General features: G+C 37.2%; 2 protein-coding genes across 3 annotated transcripts in view; one reads left to right on the top strand and one right to left on the bottom strand.

Moving 5' to 3' along the window:
* The first annotated feature begins 278 nt into the window (after positions 1 to 278).
* Positions 279 to 20,033, top strand: TUBE1 (tubulin, epsilon 1). The gene is made up of 12 exons (XM_006839920.1): positions 279 to 303; positions 403 to 476; positions 2,058 to 2,110; positions 5,919 to 5,976; positions 8,392 to 8,507; positions 13,133 to 13,254; positions 14,430 to 14,617; positions 14,817 to 14,989; positions 16,598 to 16,738; positions 17,992 to 18,132; positions 19,599 to 19,773; positions 19,875 to 20,033. The coding sequence occupies exons 1-12, from the start codon at positions 279 to 281 to the stop codon at positions 20,031 to 20,033; spliced, it is 1,425 nt and encodes a 474-aa protein (XP_006839983.1).
* Positions 12,811 to 27,827, bottom strand: part of WISP3 (WNT1 inducible signaling pathway protein 3) — a 43,444-nt gene continuing 28,427 nt past the window's right edge. Inside the window, exons 4-6 of one of the 2 annotated variants that reach the window (XM_006839919.1) lie at positions 23,299 to 23,492; positions 21,891 to 22,199; positions 12,811 to 12,820 (exon numbers count right to left, since the gene is read on the bottom strand). In XM_006839919.1, coding sequence (XP_006839982.1) covers positions 21,912 to 22,199; positions 23,299 to 23,492 — 482 coding nt within the window. In that variant the 3' untranslated portion in view covers positions 12,811 to 12,820; positions 21,891 to 21,911. Of the gene's footprint in view, positions 12,821 to 21,852; positions 22,200 to 23,298; positions 23,493 to 27,827 lie in introns of those variants that run through there. The other variant, XM_006839918.1, reaches the window with a different exon arrangement.

Consider the following 27,827-nt stretch of genomic DNA (forward strand, 5'->3'; position numbering starts at 1 on the left):
CCGCCAAAGCTCAAAGGTGTTGTTGACAAGGCAACTAAGATCTGCTGTCATGGTGTCCAGTTGCTATGGTAACGGTGAGACGCAAGAACACTCGCACGGCCTTCCGGAGTAAATAAAGTCTTAGTTTGAGCCTAGAAAGGCACTTGACGACGGTAGTGACTTGCGGCAGCGGCGTGATTTACGGCTTCCCGACCCCTCGGAGAACACCGTTGGTGGGCGGAGGGATATGCGAATGCTGGCGCGGTCCCCTCGGCAGCCCAGGCACACAGCTCCGCAGCATGACCCAGTCGGTGGTCATACAGGGTAAGTTTCGTCTGGACGTGGGGACCTGGGCGCCTTTCAGCCGAGAGGCCTGGTTTCCCGCCTCATGTCTATTTTCTCTCCTTCCTCTCTTGGTCGTAGTCGGACAGTGCGGGAACCAGATCGGCTGCTGTTTCTGGGACCTGGCGCTGAGAGAGCATGCCGCCGTCAACAAGGTACCAGGAGGCTTCTCCACTGCCTGCTTGTCATCAGGGCTCCTTCAACAAAGAAATACAAGTTATACTTTAGCTTTTCAGGAGCTCTGGCAGCGTAGTGGTTAGAATCGGGCTGCTAATCTCATGGTCAGCAGTTCGAAACTACCAGCTGTTCCGCGGGAGAAAGATGAGGTTTTCTGCTTCCATAAAGATTTATAGCCTGTACAGGGTCACTATGAGTCGGAACCGACTCGACGGCACATAACCACCACCACTTGAGCTTTTATCTGATCGATATAGATTGTATGGGATCTTCACTGTAAAGAAGATAATGCCGATAGACACAGACTGAACACAGGCCGGGGACCTTGGTTCTAATGTAGTTTGTTAGTGCCGTGAAGTCGGTTCCGACACATATAGGGTTTTCGAGGAGTGGCTGATGGGTTTGAACTGCCGACATTGCGGTTAGCATTCCAGTGCTGATCTTCCAGTGCTGTGTATTAGGAGGTTCTAATAGTTTAATTCTCAGGGCCCTCCGCCTTTACCAGGACTCTTGTGAAGATCCGTAAGGTGGTGTAAATGAAGTACTTTATAAAACAGGTAACATATCCTACAATTTAACTATCCATTTTTAAACTGATTACCAAGAATTTGAAGAAAACTCATTTGATGCACCTGCTGTACTACCCTACAGGGAATCCTTTTCTTTAACACCTTCTGCTGTACTTAAGGAAGCGCTTTAAGCAATGGACTGCATACCACAAGGTCTGCAGTTCACGGCCACCATCCACTCAGTGGGAAAAAGATGAGGCTTTCTGCTTCCACAAAGATTTAAAGCCTCAGAAACCCTCTATGGCGTTACTATGAGTCGAAACTGATTCCATGGCAGGTAACAACGAGAAGAAGCTAAACTTAATTCTGAAATCTCAAAGCATTTATTCTCTATAAGCTGACTGGAAGAATCAGGCTAAGTGTCTTGTGACATATGCTTTTGCTTATCACACCACCAAAGGTGGTTCAACGATTGGATTCTTTTCTTGCATGCAGGAGACCCAGGGTCAGTACCAGCCAGTGCACCTCACAAGTAGCCACCATCCACCTGTCAGTGGATGCTGAACAGGTTTCAGCAGTGCTTTCAGACTAACACAGACTAGACAGAAGAGCCTGGGGATCTACTTCCAAAAAGCAGCCAAAGAAAATACTTAATCACGATGGTCTGATCCTATTGTACGTGGGGTTGCCATGAGTCCTGCTGATTGGATGACCGCTAACAGCAACAAAACCATTAAAAAACATTGTTTAAAAACCCAATCCATTGCTGTCAAGTAGATTCCTACTCATGGCAACGCCTATGTTGTTATAGACTAGAGCTGGCCATAGGGTTTTCTTGACTGTACTGTTGATAGAAACAGATTGCCGGGGCTTCCCAGCTCTGCCACTGGGTAGATTCCAACTGCCAGCCTTTAGGTTAGCAGGCTCTCAACAAAGCCATTACAAATGGGATGTTAAAATTACAAGTGGGATATTACATATCCTCATATACTGTGGAATTATCAAAATGATTTTATCAAATGCTATAAATACTTTTTTTTCTCTTTTTAGAAAGGAATCTATGATGAAGCTATAAGCAGCTTCTTTAGAAATGTGGATACCAGGTAAGAGATTAAAGTCCGTAAGAGAGAATGATGAACTTAGCTTATCAACAGGCTGGGAGAACAGTCTTTGGATATGAAGGGAAATAAAAACAGTTGGTAACTGTGAAGAAATTGTCTAATTTGGGGTTCATTTTTCTTAATCACGAAAGCATATTCTGTAGAACTGGACAATAGTTTTTCTGTTGAAGCCATATTAAGCAAAACCCTTAGCATGACTTCTTTTAGCTTAACGTCTTTTAACTTTACAATAAAATACTGAAATTTTTCACTTAAGGATATTTTGTTAAGGCATCCATCAATAGTAAACTTTTGAAGGAAAAATCTTATCATTTACTTTTCTTTGATATTTATGGCCCAGAATATGAATATGAATGTATGAATGTGCTAGAAAGGAGAAAGGCATTTGTCAAGGTATGGCACTGTAGGATAAGCACTGGAGTACAAGATCTGTTTGAATCATAAGGTCAGCAGTTCAAAGTTGTCAGTCGCTCTTTAGAAACCCTAAACAGATTGAGTCGGAACCAACTCTGCAGCACTTAACAACAACAGCAATTAAGAATACAAAGGGGCTTTAAAAAGTTCATGGAAAAATTCCATTATCTTTTAATTCCATTTTCCACAAACTTTTTTTAAAGTTTCTTTATATGTAAGTATCCTGTACCTTTTATTTGAAACATTTTAAACTAACTTTCAGGGTTTTTCTGAAGTTTTTATTATTTAATCATTAAATCCATGGGGGAGGGGGATTAAAGTAGATTGTTTTTCTTTTAAATAATTTTTTAAACTCAGATTTTGAGTAAAGATACTGTTGAATTTTATCCTATTTCCCTTCCCACCTTGCTACAGTCAAAACAAAGGGGGGACAAGCACTGATTCTGAGAGAATATTAATATCAATTTTCTGGGGGTTTTTTCACTATTGATAATGTGGTCAAGCATTTACTGTAATAAGGAATTCTGACTACTTGGTATGCTAGATTCCATCAACCACACCATTGAAGGAGAGGGTAAAGGCATAGGGAGGAAAATTGGGACAGCCTCCTTTTTTTTTTTAAACTTGGAAGTGACTCATGCTCAATAATAACTGGGCATTCCACTTAAACACTTGATTGGCTAAAATCTGATTTGTTGTTGCTAGGTGCCGTTGAGTCAGTTCCATAGCGACCCTGTGTAGGGTTTCCAAGGAGCAACTGGTGAGCTTGAACTGCTGACCTTGTGGTTCAAACTGACTTTGCCATCCAGCACATTAGCACACAACGCCACACCAGGACTCCAAAATCTGATAAGTTAATATTATATGGATTTTCTGAGTACTTCATAAAACTAAGTGTTAGGTTAATATACATACTTAATAACTGGTGTTAAGTTAGTGTAATAAAATTTTCAATTTGTTTTTAATTAGTTGGCTAGGTATTTCTTTGAGGCAATTATTTCCTGGTGGTAGTTATGTACCATGGAGTTGGTTCCGTCTCATAGCGAATCCTGTACAGGATTTCTGAGACTGTAAACCTTTACGGGATCAGAAAGCCTCATCTTTCTCCCGCAGAACAGCTGGTAGTTTCGAACTGCTGACCTTAAGGTTCACAGCCCAGTGCGTAACCACTACACTACCAGAGCTCCTTAGTTATTTCCTAGAGACGGCCAATTAGTCCCTACCTCTTTGGTGAATTGCAAAGTATGACTTTCAGGATTGCAAACTCAGAAATCTTATTGTTAGCAGCATAACAAGGGGTTCATTGCTCTTTGGTACAATCAGATTAGCCAAACTCTGAAAGAATGAGAGATTAAAGTTACTAATTGACAGTAAAACTATAACTGAAAAACAGAATGCGTTTTTCTACATAGGTACATTCTCTTCTATGGGAGATCTGCCTGGAAAGCTACGTAATACTCAGATTGTTGCTTAGTGATTTTGGAATTACACTAAGAAATTAGATTTTATGACTAATGTCATCTATATTAGAGAGCTGTCTGTCATAGACTAGATTCCTTCATGATTGTAAGCCAGACCATCTCCCCCAAAAGCTATTAAGAGACATGCTACTCAGATTTGCTTTTGTAATACTTTCAGGTTCTTCCCTTGCTAAACTACATGCCTACCCAAACCCTTCCATTCTGGAAAGTAACTCACTCTTCATTGAGTATTACATAGTTGAAGTTCAGCCTGCAGGCATTTTCTTTGAATAAGATGAATTTACATACTGTACTTACATCTACTATATTTGGTCATGTTTCCCCAATATAAGTTTAGGAAGACCAGGAGAAAGTATGCAGCCTGCTGTCTTTTCATGTATTGACAACACATACTGCATCTATTCCAAAAAGGAGTATGAATATTCTTTTTCAAATATATGAGACCATATTATGTACACATATGTGTCTTTTTGAGAAAATTTTAGTATATTTTTCATAGCATGAAGGAATTTACCTGTAGCAGATGCTTACAAACCTTTTCTGTAAGGACTAGATAGTAAATATTTCAGGCTTTGCAGTCCATAAAGTCTGTGTTGTAGCTACTCAACTCTACCATTATATAGTATGAATACAGTATAGGTAATAAACAAATACACTTAGCTGTGTAAAACTATATATGAAGAAAGGTGACCCAAGAATCAATTTTCCAACCCCTCACCCATAGCATGAAAACCAAGCCCACTACTATCAGGTCACTTTCGACTCATAGAGACCCTATCTATATAGGGTTTCCAAAACTATATCTTTATGGGAGCAAACAACCCTAAGAACAGATGGTGAGTTCGAACCTCTGATCTTGCATTTAGTGGCCCAATGCTTGACCCTCAGTCTGAGTAGGGCTTCTTACCCATAGCATCCTCTGTGCTTATGTCACCTGTGGTTTATGAACTATATTGACCTATGTTTGATCATAGATTTAGCTACTTAGGTAACTTCTCAACAGGAAATCAGCAGAATAGCCTTAGAGACTCAATGGTATATAACCAGCAGATGTGTGTTTGGCTACTAAAGAATACTTGACTAATGGTGGCTTAAGCAATAAAGACATCTAGTTAACGCACAACAAATCTGAAAGTAGAACACTCTAGGCTTAGAAGAGGACCTCAGAGACCCAGATACTATCTGTTGTTCCAGCATATTTGACATGTTGTTAAATACCATCTAGTCAGTTCCTACCTGTGTTGTTACTATGTGCTGTGGAGTCAGTTCCAACTCATAGCGACCCTGTACAGTGTTTCCAAGGCTGTAAATCTTTACAGGAGCAGAAAGCCTCATCTTTCTCCCATGGAACACCTGGTAGATTTGAGCTGCTGACTGTGAGATTAGCCGCCCAATTCGTAACCACTACACTACCAGAGCTGCTTAATGAACCTATATAGGGTTTTCGAGGAGTGACTGGTGAGCGTGAACCGCTGACCTTGTGGTTCAAACCTACTTTGCAATGTAGTGCATTAACCCATAGTGCCACACCAGGACACATACTGGCTTTTCATCATTGTGTTTATTACTTTTGAGTTACAAGAAATTGGTTTATTTATTACATCCATATTTGTGTTCAAAGCAGGAAAACAGGAGAAGGTGTGCTCCAACTGCATCTGGTCCTTTTTACCAGAGAAGTTTCCCAGCATGTGTCTTCTTTATGTCATGGCCTAGAACTGGATAACATTGTTAGATCTAATTGCAAAGGAAGATAGGGAAAATAAGTACCTCCCTTTCAACCTAACGGGAAGTAGGCAAATGAGGAAGTCAGGAATGACTAAATGGAAGTTAACTGTTACCTGTTAATACTTTTAACCATGGAAGATCTTAAAACTTGTTTTTTTTTTGTCTTTCAGAGTGGTTGGTGATGGTGGCAGTATTTCCAAGGGAAAAATTTGTTCTTTAAAAGCACGAGTAAGATAATACATTTGGATTCTTACATTGCATGTGTTTTTAAAATAACAATATTGCTATAACTATCTTGAGAATAAAATTTAACTTCTCAAATTAAAAAAAAAAAAAAACAATTTACTAAGCCACATTTAATATAAAGTTATGTTGAGATGGCGGTGGCTATGTAACATGCAGTCAACCAACTGGGTTTCTGTGCCCACCCCAAACTGCAGGTAAGTGATTCAAATACAAATAATATACTTAATGTGTTTCTTAAATGTTGAGGGGAAATATATGTCTAGATAGATGTTAACAAATGGAGCCTTCTTAAGAATCTAAAATATTAATGTAGGGTAAGTTGTCATTGAAATAGAATGGAAGGTTTTTATTTGCAGCAAGGTAATGACTCCCCATACAATGCCTGGCTCCAGCCTCATTATGATAAGTAAATGTTACCGTTTAAGTTCTGAGCCAAAGTACTTCCAGAGGCAGTACCCCATATTTACAATATTAAATTACTCACCTTCCAACATTTCTGTGATTATTTCTCACAACGAACTGCCTTTTCCAGTTGCTGATCAGTAATTTTTTATTATAATGAAAAGAAAAGTGTAAAAACTCTGGAAGTCATTAAGAGGATAACAATCAAAACAAGTACAGTGGCTGAAAGAGTAAAGGGCAGTAGTGCTGTGGCACCGGGGACCATGTCTTTGTATCTGTGAACTGTGCTGTCACTGAAAACAAAATCTGGCCCAGAGACCATGTGACTTGTAGGATCTTAGAAGAATTGATTGACACTTAGTATATACCATGCCTCAGGAAGAAGCTAACATCCCAATTCCAACCAAAGAGAGAAAAAAGACTTTCACATTTTCTAGACCACTTCGAATTTGGGCTCTTTCCTACTCCCATGTAAGTGAGCATGGGAGAAGGTGGAATGAGCATTATTAGGAAACAAGCGAACTCAGCTTATTCTTATAGCCTTTGACTTTTGTCCTAGAAAGTACCCTTCTACCTTCTCTCTTGTATGGCTCTTGTCACCACTACCTACACAAGATAACTTGGTGCCTGACTCTCTCCTTTGTTCAGTGTCTCAGATAACTAGCGAATATTATCAGGAAGGGCCAATCCTGGGAGAAGGACATCATGTTTGGTGAATTAGAGAGTCAGTGATAAAGAGGAAGACCCTCAATGAGATAGACTGACACAGTGTCGGCCACAATGTGCTCAAACCTAGGGTCACTATAAGTCAGAACTGGCTCAACAGCACCTAACAACAGACCTCACTGTCCTCATCTGTATATTGGAGTTGATTATGGTACCATTACATAGAATTGTAAAGATTGAATTGGATAATATGTATAAAGCACTTACAACAGTGGCATGCTGAAAATGCTTAAAATTTGTGTAGTCACAAGGACTATAAACATCCTTAAACCAAGCACCTCTCTGTGACTCAAGGAGTTAACAAATAGCTTCATATTATATCTTAAGGCTATTTCAGAAGTACCTGAATACTACAAACAGTTAATGCAGCTCAGCTACTAACAAAAAGGTTGGAGGTTCAAGTCCACCAAAAGGTTCTTTGAAACAAAGAACTGGTTATCCACTTCTGAAAACTCAGCCATTGAAAACCTTATGGAGCACATATTTACTCTGACATAAATGGGGTCACCATGAGTCGAAATCAACTCTATGGCACCTGGTTTTAAGATTATTTCAGAATCCTTTTTAAGCTTTGCTGTTTGTTTTACATTTTCACTTTTCTTTCTTGTGATAGAAAATAAGGAAAGTAAAAAGTACAAAGGACATAATCCTGCTAACAAGTTTTTCCTGCATCTATCCTATCATACTTCTTTCCACCTTGTTTTCTGTGATTACTTCTCTTTCCATAGTTAATTATGTATTAATTTCTCATTTTCCCCTTAGTAGTATAGGATGTAAAGTTTTGGTTAGAAACTAAATTGTGAGGTTAGTTGGAAGAGTGGGCTCTGTTGTCATCATTGAGTCTGTCCAGTGTGTTGGCCTTGCTCATAATAGTAAGTTTGCTGATTTTAATTGGGCATTTTGGGGCTGTGACTCAGAAAACAGTATGGTTGTTCCTAGTGAATAAATCCATCGATGCATGTTGCATTTATTAGGAATTTGTTCTGTTAAGCCTTGTTCTCAAGAAATTTATATTCACACATACTTACAGATAAAAAGATAAATAGAAATTTAGTTGAAGAGATTATTCTGACCCTTTTCTTTCCCATTGGACATTTTGAGTAGATCAAAGTATATAAAATCCAGCTCTTATTTGGATCCCACCTTCCCAACAGAGTGAAATTCTTAGAAAAAATTCTCCTTAGAGATTTAACTCAGATTCTTTTCACTTACAATTAATGACAAATTGTAAAGGAAAATAAGCTGATGAAATTTTTCATTCTTTCTCAGGCTGTCTTGATTGACATGGAGGAAGGAGTAGTGAATGAAATTCTGCAGGGCCCATTGAGAGAAGTATTTGATAGCAAGCAGCTTATCACTGATATTTCTGGCTCAGGGAATAACTGGTGAGATTATACTGAATATGAAAATTGAATTTCAACCAGAAAAATAAAATTTTAACTTGCCTTCTTTTTAATAGGTCCTGATGACATGAAAGCAAGGTGTCGGTTACCACACATAAGTCAAGGTCTCGCAGCCCATCATTGTTACTGTAAAAGTATTGCCTCACAGAAAACATGGTGTTTCACAGTGCTTCTGAGCCAGCCATATCGAGAAAAAATTTACTTATTCTCCAGTTTCCTCTTTTAGATTGATTCTTGCATGATACTAGCTACTGACAATCGTTATACTTAAGAATATTATTTGACTCATAATTTCTCCAGTCAGCCAAATTTAATATGACCCAGAGGCACAAGCCAAAGTATCCCAGGATTCTTAGTTAGCTTTAGGGCTATGTTTGGCTCTTAAATACAGGGGGGCTTTAGAAAGTTTGTGGATAAATGGAATTAAAAAATAATAGGAAAAAAAAAAAAAGATAATAGAATTTTTCCTTGAACATTTTGAAGCTCCCTCATGTATAATGGGAGCCCAGATGGGGAGATGTAGGATAAACACTAGGCTGCAATGTCGATTTGAACCACAGGGTGGCAGTTCAAACCCACCAGCCACTCCTCAGAAACCCTATAAAGGGTTACTATGAGGCAGAACTGACTCCACAACATATATACTGGGAGCACGGTGGCTCCATACAATAAGCGCTTGACTGCGAACCACAAGGTCCACTGTTTGAGCCCACCAGCCACTCCACAAGAGAAAGATGAGGCTTTCTGTTCCAACAAAGATTTAACACCTAGGAAACCCTATACAGAGTCACTGAGTTGGAACTGATTCCACGGCACTTAACAACAACAACAACAGTATATATAATAGTTTCTCATTACTGGAAGAAAATCATAAGTGATCATCTAAGATGCTGTATTGAAACTTTGTTAAGTTGTTACATGTCATCGAGTTGGTTCCAACTCAGCGACCCTATATAGGGTTTCAGAGGAGTGGCTGGTGAGTTTGAACTGCTGACTTTGCCATTCAAACTGACCTTGCAGTGTCAACGCCATTGAAACTGTATTTGATTTTTTTTTTTTAATCTAGTGGTTGGTGGTTATATGCTGTTGAGTCAGTTCTGACTCATAGTGACCCTCCATGGGGTTTCCAAGGCTGTAAATCTTTTTTTCATTTTTAAAAACTTTTTTATTGTATATTATATGGAAGTTTACAGTGCAGGTCATCAGTTTTACATTCAGCAAATCATATTTTGCTTGATTACAGTGACTGCAATACCCTCCATGTACCATTAGTTAACATAATTTAACTCTATTAACTTTTTTTTTTTAAGCTTTTATTGTGAATTGAATGATAGTTTACATGGGAGAACATCAGTTTTGTACTCATCCTGTCGTATTTCATTTCATTGCAATGATTACAATCCCTTCCATGCATTATCATTCAACAGCATTTCCTTCTATTACCTGTGTTTCTCTGTTTTTTGTTTCTGTTGTTTGATGAATACAAAAACACTCCAGAATATATAATCATTGGCTGTAAATCTTTTTTTTTTTAAGGTTTTTATTGTGGATTGAGTGAAAGTTTACAGGGCAGATCATCAATTTTACATTCAACAAATCATACACTTCGTTTCATTACAATGATTATAATCCCCTCCATGTACCATCAGTTAACAGTATTTCTCTCTATTCACTTTAGCTCTTTTTTTAAAAAAAAAAAAAACACTCAGGCGTATTATAATAGTTTACGCCACCAAAGGGCACATTCTGCAAGTCTGCCTCCTGGCTGCCATCTCTTAGTCCCTCTCTTCCCATGAATCTAGAGTCCTCAGCTGCTCCCTCTCTCCATGTCCCCATCTCTGCTTCCATCTCTGGTGCTGCTGCTTCTCTGGATAAGGTCTCGCATTCCACTTGTGCTTTTCTCCCTTGACGGTCCTAGAGTTGTTTCTGGACTGTAAGATTAACTACTCCCCCATTTTTGTTAAAAAAAACCTTCTACCTTTACAATTATGACAGTCGCAATTGGTCATGATAACAGTTGTTCACTATTGAATCATAAGACTTTTATCCCCATCACTTTTAACCAGACCCATCTAGACAGGATGAAAACTATTCAGTGGGGGCTCTTTCTTCCCCCACACACTATTAAACTGAGTTCCCCCTTGAAACCTTGTAAGCCAGTCACTTTGTGCCTTTATCGCCCCCTCATTTTAGGTAGCCAATGTCTAAGTTGCCCATCCCTATCTACCCTGTGTGCAGAGGGTATAGCATTGATACTTGATGTGAAGATTCCTTCCCTTTCTTGTAAATCTTTATGGGAGCAGAAAGCTTCATCTTTCTCCCTCAGAATGGCTGATAGGTTCAAACTGCTGACTTTGAGGTTAACAGCCCAACTTGTAACCACTACTTGTTTATTTGCAAATCTTAAATTCATATTTTAGCTATTTTCAGCCAGTCTCTTAGGCTTATGATATATTGTTGTTGTTGTTGTTAAATACTGTGGGGTCGGTTCTGACTCATAGTGACCCTGCACAGGGTTTCCAAGGCTGTAAATCTTTACGGGAGTAGAACGCCTCATCTTTCTCCCGCGGAACCACTGGTAGTTTCGAACTGCTGACCTTGCGGATCATAGCCTGATTCGTAACCACTACGCTACCAGAGCTCCTTGATATATAGTGCTGAATAAGTGAGCTAACTTTATCGCCAAATGCTGTGTTCTTTTGGCTTTAGTTGTTGAATAATTTACTATGTAGCTTTACTTTTTATATATTTTTTGAATCCTGGTATACCACCGTAGAGTAAGCACTCGACCACAAGGTCGGAAGTCCAAACTCACCAGCTGCTCCTCAGAAACCCTATATAGGGTCGCTGTGGGTCAGAGCCAACTCAGTGGCACTTAACAACAACATATATACAACAAAACAAAACAATTTGCCATTTCAACTAGGTTTCCATGCACAATCCGGCCAAACCAGGTGCACTTCTCATGTTGCACACCTATTACAACTGTCCGTTTCCAAATCTTGTTTACCCTCTTATTTTTTTTCCTTTTTTTTCCTTTTTTTAAGGAACATTCCCAGTGGTTTGTCCTAATGAGAAAATAAATGTACATTGTTTCCCTTCAAACACATGGGAAAAAAAAATTTTTTCCTTTTTTTTTTTCCAACAGCTTTTCCTGTCACCCAGGTTGGCACATGTCAGTCTACACTCTGTTGTTGTTGTAAAGTGCCGTCCACTTGCTTCTGACTCATAGTGACCTTGTAAAGGTTTCCAAGGAGTGGCTGGTGAGTGTGAACCACCATCCTTGAGGTTCAAATCTACACTTTGTGGTCCAGGTCTTACCCTGTATCACCACTAGCCAATGAATAAATCTCCTTTCCGTCACACCCCTCGGTAACCTTTATAGAGTGTTTATTATGGCATGAAAACCTTTTCTTGACTTTTTACAGTGTCCATCTCTGCAACTGACTAATTTCACTCAGTATAATATTCTCCAGGTTTAGCTTTATTTTTTAATACTTTATTTGTTGTTGAAGAATCTCTACAACAGAACATATACCAAGGCAACAATTTCTTCATGTCAATTCAGTGATAATGGATTCAAGCTGTGCAACCATTCTCACTGTTTCCATATTTGCTGTTGTGAAGTACCATCGAGTTGGTTCCAACCCATAGCAACTCTATTGTAGGGTTTCCGAGGAGGAGCTGGTGAGCTTGAACCACCAACCTTGTGGTTCAAACTGACTTTGCAGTCCAGTGCATTAACCCACAGTGCCACACCAGGAACTGCTCCTCCCCAATTTACATAAAGGAGTCCTGGTGTAGCGCCGCAGGGTCATGAGCTGGAAATTACTATGTAATTTTTGAGTTTCACCTGATTGCATTTTGTGGCAAAAACATTCTTATAGTAAGCAATACCTGAAAATTTGAGCACCAACGGAGGCTTGCAGAGATACTCCCTATAAATATTCATTATCTACTGTGTGCCATTTTATTTAGCAATACTGAGACCAGGGTTTTCTAATACTTAAGTCACATTAGAAAGCTTCTGTTAGGATTTTCTTTCTAATTGCCTATATTCTGATCTTTAATATGTAAAACCACTGCCAAGTTCATTTTAAATGGAAGAGACATATCTGTATGTAACTGAAATCAGTTCTGTTGTGATTATATCACAAGAGAAAAGAGAGTATAAATTTAGAAAATCCTCATTTAATATCTGCTGATAATGACCTGTATTACCAAGATAATTTGGAGCATTAAACCCACTCCCATCCAGTAAGTATTCACTCATAGCAACCCTTTAGACAGAATTGCTCCATAGGGTTTCCAAGACTGCAGAGTTTTATGGAATAGAGCAAGTGATGAGTTTGAACCAATGACTTTGCAGTTAGTAGACCATTGCTTAGCCTTCTGTACCACCAGGGATTCTTATTTGAGGATATAATATTTGATACATTTTCTACCTCATGACTTTAGAATGTTATAATATGACTTACAGACATGAAACTATTAAATATATTTAGTCCAATAAAAATACTTGAATTTTTCTACAGCCATATAATTCAGAAATTATAAAATACATATAAAACTGCAGTAATTTTAATTTTAGTCTGTATTCTTTGCAGGGCTGTAGGTCACAAAGTTTTTGGCAGCCTTTACCAAGAACAAATTTTGGAGAAACTCAGAAAAGCAGCAGAGCAGTGTGATTGTTTACAGTGTTTCTTCATAATCCATTCCATGGGAGGAGGTAAAGCTAGTCACTGTGTGCCTGTAACAGTGTTAGAGTTGAGTGGGAATTCATTTTGTAAGTTTTGTGTTCAGACCTAGACTTGACAGAAATAGAACTATTAAAAGTGTATTTTTATGTATGTATATATATAACAGGTTTTTATTTTAGAATTGCTTTAATATCAAGTAAAGGCTAAATATTATATTACCTGAACTTTTCATTCTTTAATCATTACTTTTGATAGAATGTGTGTGTTTATGTATATATACAGATATGTATGCATTATTGTCAAGTGGCATCAAGTCTGTTCTGACTCATAGCAACCCTGTATAGGGTTTCTGAGGAGCAGCTGGTTGGGTTTGAATGTTTACGATAGGGCTTCAAAAAGTTTATGGAAAAACGGAATGAATGAAAAGATCCTGGAGTTTTTCCATGAATTTTTTTTAAGTCCCCTCATATATGTGTATAACTTAAATGTGAAGAAGAGTGACATGTAGAAAGCCCACTCAACATCATGGTCAGAGTTAAAATTGGAATTAAATTCTTTAAGTCTCACTACTTGGTGTGTTGCCATAGAATAACCACAAGGTCGGCAGTTCAAACTCACCAGCCATTCCTAGGAAACCCTATACTGGGTTGCTCTGAGTCGACACCGATTCAATGGCACTTAACAACATCCCATGTTGTAAGGAGCCCTGGTAGCATAGTGGGTTACATGTTGGGCTGCTGTCCAGTCAGGAGTTCGAATGTACCAGTCACTCTGCTCCTATAAAGATTTATAGCCTCAGAAACCTAGTGTTCCAGTGTACCAACCATGTTGTAGGGAGTCATGGTGACACAGTGGTTAAAGCAAGAAGGTCATCAATTCAAACCTATGAGCTGTTGTGCTATTGAAAGATGTGGCCGTCTGCTTTGTAAAGATTTCCAAGCTTGGAAACCCTGGGGAGTTCCACTGTGTCCTATAGGGGCTACTGTGAGTCACAGACACTCTGTGGCAACAGATGTGGGTTGGTTCCCATGCTGCTTTCTTTCCTTCTTGGAAGTTAGATGGGTTAATAAATATACAGGAGAAATTGGTAAATTAAGACTAACACTTATTTCTAAAAATATAAAATCAAAATACCGAAACAGTTGCCTCATAATTATATTCTGCATCATTTATGCTTTTTTCTTTCTGATGTTTTTATCCTCAGGCACAGGATCAGGACTTGGCACGTTTCTTTTAAAAATGCTTGAGGATGAATTCCCTGAAGTATACAGATTTGTGACTTCGGTTTGTCCTTCTGGTGAGGATGATGTCATAACCTCACCTTATAATACCATCTTGGCAGTGAAGGAACTTAATGAGCATGCGGACTGCGTGTTGCCCATTGACAACCAAGTAAGACATGACCCTGACCCCTAGACCGCACATCCTGTGTTATGGTCATGTGTTTCTTTTTTGAAACATTTACTATTCAGCCTTCCCATTGTAGAGGAAAAGTTTAAATTGTTTTTCTTTCTTCTCTCTCCTACCTAACACAATGTCATCTGTGTCCACTCTTTTTAATAGTTTTTCTCTCAATATTTTTCTTCAAAAGTCTTTATTTGACATCATTAGCAAAATTGACATCATGGTGAATTCTGGAAAGTTGGGTAAAACTGTGAAACCAAGGAGTCTGGTTACTTCAAGTGCCAGGGCTTTAAAAAAGCACCAGAAGCCCTTTGATGCAATGAACAACATTGTGGCAAATTTGCTCCTCAACCTCACAAGGTAATCTATTCATGGCATACCTACAGACAGTTTATACATTTCACTGTGCTTTTTTTTGTGCTGTTTTTCTGCCTAGTTATTCTAAGTTTAAGCAGCTTCTTCTGTTTTTACTTTACTTTTTTTTAAATATCTTGGAGTGATGCATAATCAATCATAGAAATTTTAGAAAGCAGTATTTACCAAAGTACATTCCATAGAATATTGATAGATGTTAGATGATAAAAGATTTTATGGTAGATAAGTTTGAGAAACACTTGATTAGATACAATTATTATTATTATTATTATTATTATTATTATTATTATTATTATTGGCTGTAGAATATCTTTATCTTTTACATTAGTTAATCTTATATTTCATGGTTAGGTAGCCTAAAAGATATCCTTGGTTTTGGCCTAAATGATTACTTTGGCATTATTATATTAAAGATCCCAGAGTGTATTTAGCAGACCCTTGAGAAATTGAGGGAAGTTTGTAGGATTATTTAGTACTGACCTATATATGTTTAATGAGGAGTCCTGGTATGGCACTGCAGGAGAGGCACTAAACCACAAGGCCGCTTTGAACTGCAAGTTTGGTGGCTCAGATATACCAGCTGCTCCTTGGAGACCCTATACAGGGTCACTATGAGTCTGAACTAACTCAACAGCCCTACTTTAAAGCAATAACATATTTAATGCACTCTCTAGGGGAACAAATGATTAAGTACTCTTCTAGTAACTGAAAGGTTGGCAGTTCATACCCACCAAAGGCACCTTGAAAGAAAGGTCAGGCAGTCTGCTTCCAAAGTATCACAGCCATGTGTTATATGGAGTACAGTTCTACTCTGTAACACATGAGAGCCACAGAAGTTGGAATTATTACCAGTATATGCGTTTAACTAAATATAAACAGTTTAAAATATATATTTAGATGGGTTGTTGAGTGCTGTTAAGTCAGTTCCAACTCATAGCAACCCTATATAGGGTTTCCACAGAGCAGCTGATATGTATGAACCACCATTTTGTGGTTAGCAGTACAGTGCTTATCCTGCTGCACCACAGCAGGACTCCTTTGGATATGTTGTTGTTATGTGCCGTGGAGTCGGTTCTGACTCATAGCAACCCTGTACAGAGTTTCTGAGGCTGTAAATCTTTACAGGAGCAGAAAGCCTCATCTGGGATGTGTAGTAAGCAACTAATAGTGTGTTGGTTATACTTCAGTTGATCCAAAAGTAAGTATTGCTGCAGTTACCGTAAAGGGTCTGATAGCACCTATAAAGTTGGTGGTTGGAATCCACCACCCACTCCACAGGAGGAAAGGCCTGGGAATCGGCTCCTGTAAAGACTGCAGACTTGGAAACCTTCACGGGGCAGTTCTCCTCTAACATAGAGGATCACTGTGAGTCAAAATTGATCTAACAGCACACAACAGTGCATGTTATATGTATGATTGTTCATGATATCAAATGTCACTAGTACAGCCAAAAAGAAAAAGAAAGCATATATTCTACAATACAGAACAGTGTACAGAAGGATTTAAGAAAAGCGCAGAATATATCGAGCTACATTTGAAGTATATCATTTTAAAATTAAAATCTTTCTTATTGTTTTCATGTTAATTTTTTAGCTCTGCAAGGTTTGAAGGATCTCTTAATATGGACCTTAATGAAATCAGCATGAATTTAGTTCCTTTTCCCCAACTTCATTACCTTGTGTCAAGCCTAACACCTCTTTATACTCTGGCAGATGTTAACATTCCCCCTCGAAGGTAAGATGTAATCTCTTTATTCCAGTCTCTTGATAACTGAATTACTTTAAAAAGACATTTTTTAAGAGGAAAAGATTTAGATCACTGTAGTTATTTCTTCATACACCTTAATTTTATACATTTGTGAGAAATATATAACATTACAGTCATTTTCTATTAGATGAATGCTTTTAAGTAAGAGGCCCTTGCTTTAAGATGCCAGTATTGAACTATCGAAAATTAAGTCTAATGACTACACTTTCTGGCTTATGAAAATGAATAGATCGAATTTTTAATGAAGAAGCTAAAAGTCAGACAGATTTGAGTCTGAATCACAATTTGGTCAGTTACTGCTTGTAGGGTGTTGGACGGGTGACTTACATTTTGCACTTTAGTTTTCTGTTCTCTAAAAATAAGATTCAGAGTGCTTGCCTTTTAATACTTGTTATGTACATCAAGTAAGAGTTATGTTTAAAATGTTTTATCACATCGCCAGCACTAACTATACTGACTTTCAGATATTCCTATATATGACAGCTATTATATATCTTTCACAGATCACCTCGTTTTTTGTATATGTCAATTTTTAAGCATAAAACTTAAATCAGTTTACTTGACAAAAAATGTAGTTTTGAAGTACACTCATATACAAAAATGATGAGTTTGAAAAGTTCACAGTAGCATTCATTGTTGATAGAGGGAAAAGGTCCTACCAAACTTTTAGAGCAGGGGTGGAGAATGTCCGACCCACAGACCATATATAGTTACATGCCATCGAGTTGGTTCTGACCCACAGCGACCCTGTAAAGGGTTTCTGAGGATCGGCTGGTGAGCTTGAACCACTGACCTTATAGTTCAAACTGACTTTGCAGTCTGGCGCATTAACTGATAGCACCACTTAATTAAATGTTTGACCAAATTTAGCAGGCTAATTTTTAAGTTGATAATAATGTATGGCCTGTGAATGATATTATAAATATCCAGATGGCCCTTGGCAGAAAAACAGGTTCCCCACCCCTGCTGTATAGGGTTTCTGAGGCTATGCTACTCTTAAGAATTTTAGCTATCAGAATTCACCAACATACTGCAGGAGCATTTCTTTTTTTAAAAAAAAAAAAGATATTGTATGATTTCCTCTCCTCATGCTTATGTTCACCAAGATTACACTGAGAAAATTATAGACAAGACTAGGCATATATATATGTATGTGGTTTATTTACCAGTAGATGAGTATTTTACATATTTGTATAAATAAGCTTCTCTCATTTTTCTAGATTGGATCAGATGTTCACAGATGCTTTTAGCAAAGATCATCAGTTAATTCAGGCCGACCCCAAACATAATCTCTACCTCGCTTGTGCCTTAATGGTAAGAGGAAATGTTCAGGTTTCGGATCTTCGCAGAAATATTGAAAGGTTTGATTTCATATTTTTCAAAATTATGTGCATTGTTTGTGTCAGTGTAGCAGAGTAAAGACAGTCTGTCTTCAGATTCTAGCACTGTCACTTACTGAGGTGTGACCTTGAGCAAGCTACTTAGCTTCTCTGACTAATTCTTCTTAAATATAAAACACAGATAATAATAGTACATTGTTGATGTTGATTAAGTGATACAGGGTTTCTAATACTATAAATCTTTCAGGAGCAGAAAGTTTCATTTTTAACCCATTGAGTTGATGGGTTTGGACTGCTGACCTTGCATTTACTAGTCCAGTGTTTATCCTGTAACAGCACCACACCAGGATTCAAATGATATTTATTGTTAAGTGCCTTCGAATCAGTTCCAATTCATAGCAACCCTGTATAGAGTTCCCAAGGACCAGCTTGCATGTTTGAACTGATGACCTAGAGGTCCGTAGTCCAGTGCTTATCCTACAGCACCACACCAGTAGTCCAAATGATATATGGGAAATCTTAATTACTGAACTTGTTCAAAGTTTTATCTGATTTTGCTATTTGAGCTCCTTCTGGTGTTAACTTTTATTACTACTACCAGTACCCGCTGTACTGTTATTGTTCCTACCTTTGACTCAGCCATACAAAAAAACCAAATCAAAATCACTCTAACCCATTGCCCATGAGTCATTCCCAACTCCTAGCCTTCTAGGGCAGAACAGATCTGCTCCGTAGGGTTTCCTAGACTATAAACCTTAAGGGGAGCAGACAGCCTCATCTTTCTACCACAGAGTGGCTGGTAGGTATGAACCTCTGATCTTGTGATTGGCAGCCCAGTGCTTAATCCACTGCACCACCAGAGTCCCTACTTCTAAATTTATGTCACTTGCAAAGTAAGGAAAATTATAATGGGTTTTTGTCTTTTTTATCTCCAGATTTCTAATTCTGATGGGTGTGTTTCTATTTTAAACACCATCACAGCCAACTTTATTATCTTCCTACTAAATGTTCCTTAGATCACTGTGAGACTGTTCTCTGAACTAATTTTGATACAGCTAATAGTCAGAAATCTTGGTGTGGCACTGTAGGGTAAACACTGGACTGCTAACTACAAAGTTAGTGGTTCAAACACACCAGTCACTCCTTGGAAACCGTGTATCAGGGTCGCTATCAGTCAGAACCGTAAGTAAGAAGGAGTTCTGATTACGCTGTGGGTGTAGCCTTGGGTTCAGGTTGGCATTCAAACTCACTATTCAAATATGGCTGTCTGATCCCATAAAGATTCACATCCTTGTAAACCACATGTGGGGTTGCTCTCAGTCTAAATCAACTCCATGGCAGTGGGTAGTAGTAAGAAATAGCTGATTTACATTATAAACTAAACAGTATGATGGCATCATTAATGTCCTAATTTAACTAATGTAGGCTACTGTTATATGGCAGACATTTGTAGTACCTTAATTTTTATCTTTGAATTTTTCTCTTAGATTAAAACCTTCTCTACAGTTTGTTTCCTGGAATCAAGAAGGCTGGAAGACCAGCCTGTGTTCAGTACCTCCTGTGGGCCATTCTCATTCACTCTTAGCTTTAGCAAATAACACATGTGTGAAACCCACCTTTATGGAACTGAGAGAGAGGTTCATGAGGCTCTATAAAAAAAAGGTAGTTTTCAATACCCCTTTGTAACTGTTCATCTTACAGGATTCCTCTGTATTGAATTTCCTAAAATGGTAAACTTGATCTAGGTTTGTATTTATTTGTAGGCTCACCTGCATCACTATCTGCAAGTTGAAGGAATGGAGGAAAACTGTTTTACTGAAGCTGTGTCATCTTTATCAGCACTCATCCAAGAATATAACCAACTGGATGTCACAAAAGGCATGCCTGTCCAAGACTTACCTAGACTAAGCATAGCTATGTGAAAGGGGGAAAAAAGCAACTTTGATTTCTTTTTTTTCTTAATCTCACATTTTTTAGTCATTTTTCCCTTTCTCTATTTCAACTTTTTTTTGTGATTCCGAAAGCCCAGTTTGTTTCTCATATTATCAGGATGTTTTTTTGGGTTTTGTTGTTTTGTCTAAATGAGTGGTTTCCACTTAATCACAATCTTGGTGATACCAGTGGGTGAAATTAGTGCAGTCCTCTCGTATGTTATGAAGCAGTTGTCTACAGAAAAGATACCCTTCTCCAAAATTGGGGACAGAATTCTTCAACAGTTTACTCTTAGATACCTAATATTTAGGCATATATACAAGTGATAATCATGTCTTTAATAAAAATCTTATACAGATATATTTTTATACTTATAATTTATTATTTGATCTTGTTTAAATTCTCCTGATTTGTAAGTAATATCCACTTATTGTTGTTATACTTGTGAATGAGGTTTTGTTTCTTTTATTAACTTGTTTGCACTCAAAAGAATTTCATTTTTATTAAATTATTTTAAAATGTAGTTTTTTTGTCAGACCACTTAATTCTGTAATATTAAATGTCTGTAAATATAAACATAGTGCTACTTGTTATCATTATTTTGCATGTCTCCATATATAACAAGGGAATAGAACATTAATAAGCCTGGTATGTTTTTCCATACATGGTAATGAAGCTGTCGTAGTCTAGAGCAGGGATGGAGAACCATTTTTCTGCCAAAATTGTATAACATCATTCATGGGCCATACAAAATTATCAACTTAAGAAATTAGCTTGCTATATTTGGTCAAGCATCACCCCTGATGTGGCACTGTGAGATAAAACACTGGGCTACGAAGTCAGTTTTAACCACAAGGCCGTGAGGTCAAACTCACCCAGTTGTTCCTTAGAAACACAGCACTTAACAGTAACAAATGTGATGTCTGGAATTGCAGTTGCCTTAGCAGGGCCAGACCAAATGATTTTAAGGGCTTTATATGGCCCACAGGCTAGGCTTTCCCCACCTCTGGTCTAGAGGAACTGTTCTAATCACTATAGTCTAGTTTTACTCTTTAAATGTATTTATTTTGAATCACAACTTCTTTTAAATTCATTGGTTGATTTATTATTTATTAAGCTAATTTTTAGGAACAATTTCTTTTCAAGCCAAAACAATCAGTTTTGTGCTTAAGTGTTCTGTTTTTAAAGTTTCTTTCCTTTTTAAAGTATTAATAGTGTGCTTCAATTTTATTATGGGAATTAGCTCTCTTTTTTTGACTGTGTTTTTATAAAGCCTTTTAGATGACAGTTATTAGCAGTGGACAGAGAATTTTATTTCTTCCTTCCTGAAAGAAATATTAATAAACTGATATGTAAAAAATGCAATGAAAGTTATAGATATATTTACACTTACTCTCTTTAAGAATTAATCCGGAATCTTGCTCACCCTGTAATCATTATCATCTGATGGGAACTTAGACTACATTGTCAAAGTACTAACAAAGTCTTACAAATTTGATGTGCTCTTTACATATCTTCATGGGAAACATTCCATATAGTTTGTAAAATAAAATGTCTTTTTGTAAATTGTATAATTTTTCCAGTATGTATGGAATTCATAATTGGAATCAAATATCACTCTAGTTATTATGTAATGACAGGCCATAATTTAGATAAAAGCTTGATTTTAGTTTTTCAAATCTCATGTATTTTTAAGAGAATCTTTTTAAAAGCTTCTGATGCCTTAAATGTAGTGATCTGAAAAAAACTAACTCTTCTGGGTATGTTATTTTTTTATCCAGTAAAGTTAACTTGCCACTGTTTTGTAACCACTTAAATTCTTTGGTGTGATGACATAATTCATTAACCCTAACTTTTTGGCCATGTGCTTATTTTTGTGGAATCCTGAGCTCAGAAAATATATCTCCTGGGTCTCTGCAATTCCTCTGACATACACAAGATGTGATCCACAGCATCTTCCATTTAAATGACCCTTCATTTGGGCAGTCAAATTGAATGGTAATCATTTTAGACTTGTTAGGGATGCAGCATCTCTTATCCACGCATATTCCACAAAAAGTGGGTTTGTAACTCTGAGTACTTGAGCATCCAGAAAAAACGAATTTTTCAGCTGTGGCGAGTTGGAAAGTGGGTTGGCATGTTTTTCCTTTGGGGATCTAAAAGATAACAAAAATTTAAGAAGTCATTCTTTAAATTTGATCCTAAGAGTTTAGAAAAGTGATAGCATAGGACATTCTATCTCACATACACACAACTTATAATTATTTCAACCATGTTAATAATAGTTGCTATTTAGTGAGTTCCATCACTTTTTCTAACTTTGAAATTCCTTATTCTTGCTCCATCAAAGGAGTATTATAGGACTCACTCTCCAATAGTTTTTACTATCTCCTCCTTATCCAATTTCACAACAGGTAGAAATTTATCTAATTTGTGTAATATCAAGGACAGTGTCCTATTAAATATTTAATTCCTAGACTTAACAAATTCCCTAACATACCTCAGACAATTTGGCATAGATGAGTAAACAAACATCTTAATCCTCTTAAAATTGAATTTTCAACTTGCTAATGTGATAGAGAAGGAACTTGGGATAAGAAGGATTGTGTAGCATTTCTAAAAATCACTCTGTTTGGACAATTAATGCCTAGTTTTAGAAACAGGATTTGCTCTTCTTGTATGCTGCAATCTCAGGAGTATTTTATCAAGGTTACTGTGTAAACAAGGAACATTCTGAAAATGGTGTGGTTTCTCCTCCAAGTTAGTGATATATAACTAAGATCAGCACTTGTTTACTTTATTGTTTATAATGTACTGTTTTGTTGATTTCTATGTAGTAGTCAAAATGTTTTACTTACTGCTTTTATCCCATTTCATAAAATTAATGTAGAAAAAAGATGTTAAAATCTGAAAAGGATCTACTCTCCACAATATGCAGAGTGGGACACCATAACAAACCAGCCTGAGAAGATGCATATTACTAAGCTGTCAGAGTGTCTAGAATCAACAGGTTAACATTACCTCTCAGCTTGGTAAATTTTTCCCCATCAAATATAAGTCAACCCAAAGTCACACAACAGATTAAACTACTTTCCCTTTAGATAGTTTGACTTTAAAACTTAAAATGAATTATTTTATTTTTATAAGAACCAAAAATCACAAAACTATCCACCTCCTCCAAAACATGTGCACACACACATTTTAGGAGTCTCTGAGTATTGAATTCTAATTAAATTAAATCTAATTAAACTTTACCTTTACTCTCTTTGATATATTACTGTCGCAAGGCTGAATGTAACACAGTCTTTTCTCTTTTCTCATTTCACAGTTGCTATTTTCATTGGTTACCCTGTTAGATATTCCCATCCCACATGTTCTGGAACACGGCGTCCACTTTGTTGCCTGCACAAGACACTTTCTTTTCCAAATAAGTGGGAGATTCCTATAAGCTAAAATAGATGAAGACAAATACATTTGCATACACTTATATGAATCTGTATAGATAGGTAATTTGTTATCATTTTTAAACTAATAGTTAACAAAGTTAACTTTTATATAATGAAACTCAGACTAAGCTTGTGGTCTTATTGTGATTCTATCACCCTTTGTACTCTGCAAATCACCTTCAAGCAGGTTTTCTTAGGAGGAATAAAAATATTTCTGCTTTGAAAACCTCATGTGCTTTCTGCTAAACCCGTACTCTGAGTAGTATATTCTGATTGAGATCTGCCTTCTCCTGGCTCTTGGCTCACTCTTGATATTACTTCCAATAAACAATCAAGTAGATGTTAGTAGGATTAGGGAAAGCAAGATCTAAAATAGAATGATGTACTCTTAATGTTAAATTTCATATTTTACAAACAATGAAAATTTTATTTGGGAAATATTATATCGTTAAGACTGTTATGTTTCCTTCACTTGTTTTAATCTAGTCTTTAAGTATCTAAAAATTAAGCAAAGTGAAATCTCACTGAAACTAAATAATCATCATGTACTAAGTCATTGCAAATGTGCGTTCTGTTTTGTTCATTCAGCTTAATTGTCACATTCCTTATAGTACCAGGCCAACACTACTCCCTTCATTGGCAAGCTATTTCACAGACATACAGAAAGACATGGGGGGATGTATGGATGGAGCTGTAAATGGGTAGGAGGTAGACGAGTAGATAAATGTTGTTAAATACCGTGGAGTCAATTCTGACTTTGCAACCCTGTGTAGGGTTTCCAAGGAGCACCTGGTGGGTTTGAGGTTCAAACCAACTCTGCGATCCAGTGCTTATCCTACAGTGCAGCACCACTACTTAGGGGAAGTGGGATGAGCAAAACATAAAGCGGGCGTAATAATTCTATCTCCATATAAAACCTGTAGGAGCTTCTTGTGCTCCTCATGAATGAATTAAGGCTGTGAATCATTTTAAGTAAATTATGTATTGTTTGGCTGTCTCACAGCATTGCCTTTAGGTTATTGTGAATTCTAAAATGGATGCTTTGGGAATAAGGTTGTGATTTGAGTTTGCAGTTGAACATAGCAAACGTTTGGATACATTTTTCCAAAATCTTCACTTAGTACTCTAAAAAGATCAAAATAAACAAAGCCTTCCTAATATTTGTTGGTTTGAGTTTTGTTTTATCTTTGAATAAAATGGTACTTCATTCAGTTTCATAATAGTTTGTTGTTGTGGAGGCAGTTCCAACTAATAACGACCCTGCATAGAGTTTCCAACGCTATAAATGTTTATGGGAGCAGAAAGCTTCATCTTTCTCTCGTGGAATATCTGGTAGTTTCAAACTGCTGACCGTGATATTAGCAGCCTGATTCATAACCATTATGCTACAGAGCTCCTTCTAAGAAAATTGAAGTTGTCATAATAGTAAGATCTTGAAATTGCACATAGAACTGAAGTAATGGAAACGGAAAAATGAAGATACCCTGAAGGTAGACAACAGTTTAAAGACCTCAATGCCGAAAGCATGTTAAAAGTCTGACATCTGCAAAAATAAAGGTGGATTAGATTATCACATAATGAGTAACCCTACTTAGAAGTTAAGCCAAGATGTTCAGTTCAGAAATTTGTTTAGCAGTCATTAAAAAGCAAGAAAACTAGAAGAGCGATTTTAAAAGAAAACGCTGTATGCTTTGTGAGCTTCGAAAAAAGCAGGGGGACATTATGTCATTGCATGCTTCAAACTGACCAAGTAAAGGTTGATTCCACTCTTAGATCATTTGCAATTAGTTAAGTATGTTGTTGTTGTTGTTAGGTGCTATCAAGTCGGGTCCGACCCATAGCAACCCTGTATAGTGTTTCCAAGGAGCAATGGTGAGCTAAGTATAAGAGTAAGTTATCATCATAAATATCAAGTATGTGTTCATTTCACTTTTTTAAAAAATTTGTAGCTGTTTGACCTCATAAAAACAATTTCATAGTGAAGCAAAGATGTTAGAGACACTGACATATAAGAGAGCTTATAAAAGTTCATGGAAAAATTAAGTTAAAAGATAATTTTTACATGAACTTTTTAAGCACCCTTGTACTTAATTGAAGCGTGGTTGTTAAGTGCCATCATGTAGGTTTCTACTCATAGCAACCCTGGATTTTCAAGGAGTGTCTGACTGGTGGGTTTGAAGTCCAGTGTTTATTCTACAAGACCACACTAGACCTAAGTATTTCAAATAACAGAGATCATTTTGGGAGATACTTTCTTTTTTTTATAGCAAAGCACTTTGAATGACCATCTGATAACTCCCTCATGCCAAGCTCAAGGTGAATCCACTGAAACTGCTCTAATTCTACAAATGAGGCCAATCTGAGCTTCATCTGTACTTGGGAAAAGGTGCTGCTCTTAGGTAGTCTCTCACAAGGGAGTTTTGTCACGTGGATTCTAAAGAGAACATTGTATTGAGACACTCAGACCCAGTGCAGAAAGCCAACAGCTCTTGTTCACATTGATAAAAAGATCATTTGGCTTAAAATTTTAGAGGTTTTAGAGCAGGGATGGGGAACGTCTGGCACACAGGCAGTATACCCTTGAAATCATTTGGTCTGGCCCTGCAAAGACAACTGCATTTCCAGCCATACTATTTGGTTGATTGGTTATGTGCCGTGAGTTGGTTCTGACTCAGTGACAGTTTCTGAGGCTGGAAATCTTTTCAGGAGTAGAAAACTTCATATTTCTCCTCTGGAACAACTGGTAGTTTTGAACTGCTGATCTTGAGGTTAGCAGCCCAACTAGTAACCAATACACTACCAGAGATCCTTAGTTATCATACTTCGTTGTTGTTAAGTGTTGTCAAGTCGATTCCGACCCATAGCGACCCTGTATAGGGTTTCTGAGGAGCAGATGGTGAGTTTGAACCACCGACATCACAATTCAAACAGCTTTGCAGTCTAGCACATTAACCCACAGCGCCACACCAGTACTCCTGAGGTGAGTAAATTAAATGTTTGACCAAATATAGCAGACTAATTTTTAAGTTGATAATTTTGTATGACCAGTGAGTGATGTTTTACATTTTGGCAGAAAAAAGGTTCCCCACCCCTGGTGTGGCTCTGGGGGCTAATGCACCAGACTGCAAAGTCATTTGAACTGCAAGGTCAGTGGTTCAAGCTCACCAGCTGCTCCTCAGAAACCCTATACAGGGTCGCTATGGGTCAGAGCCGACTCGATGGCACTTCACAACAACAACAACCCCTGTTTTAGAGCATTAGAGATGTCATGTTAGATAACTGAGTATAATAAATAAAAATTCAATCACCTATTAAATTTTTTTGTAAGTTGACTGACATCTTTTAAAACTCCTTTCTCTGAGTATAATTGCTTTTATTAAATTTCCACATACTTAGGGTTTTTGTGGTATTTTTAGCATATACATGTATTTTGTATTTCCAAGCTCTAAACTTCACGGAAAAGGCATACTTGATTTCTTGATGAGATCACATGGTTGTGAGTCAGAACCATACATCAGCATTGCTCTTTTGAGACCTTCTTCATCTGTGCTTAATTGGCTGTTATTTCTTAAGCCCCTGTTCCCAAAATATGCTGACAAATAAGATGCCAATCTAAAGCAGATCCGATTACAAAGTTTATGAATATATTTAAGCTAACTACATAGCCAGGTGTTCCAGATGAAGAATAAAGAATCTCACTGCATTTCTCTGACTACATAGATATATCTGAGTGACCTACTTTGAAAATGTGTGTTTACAAGTATGTAATTACTGAGCCTCATTTTCAGAGTGAATGAAATGATCTTTTTAAATCAGTAGTTTTATATTTTTAGAAATATTTTTTAGTTCAAACATGGCATTTCTCAAATATGATTTTTAAATCAGTTTCTGTTTATATCATATGGAAAAGTTGCCATTGAAACTTTTTGGAATTGAATGGATCAAGCATTTTATTCATGATATAACAATACAAATAAAAACTTTTTAGGATACATATAAACCATATTCAGATTGATTGGTAATAAGCAGACATAATGAAATTGAGAATTTTTCAAACCTAGTAGAACTTTAAGGAGCTCTGGTAGTGTAGTGGTTATGAATTGGGCTGTGAACCGCAAGGTCAGCAGTTCAAACCTACCAGCTGTTCCACAGGAGAAAGATGAGGCTTTCTGCTCCCATAAAGATTTACAGCCTCAGAAACCCTGTGCAGGGTCGCTATGAGTCGGATCCGCCTCCACGGCACTTACCAACAACAACAACAACCATCTCATCTAATATAATCCTAGCAACAGATTAGATCATAAAGTATAAGTAGGGCTCAGATGAGATTTAAGAATG

Source organism: Chrysochloris asiatica, unplaced genomic scaffold (genome assembly GCF_000296735.1).
Source record: "Chrysochloris asiatica unplaced genomic scaffold, ChrAsi1.0 scaffold00027, whole genome shotgun sequence".
Classification (NCBI taxonomy): Eukaryota; Metazoa; Chordata; class Mammalia; order Afrosoricida; family Chrysochloridae; genus Chrysochloris; species Chrysochloris asiatica.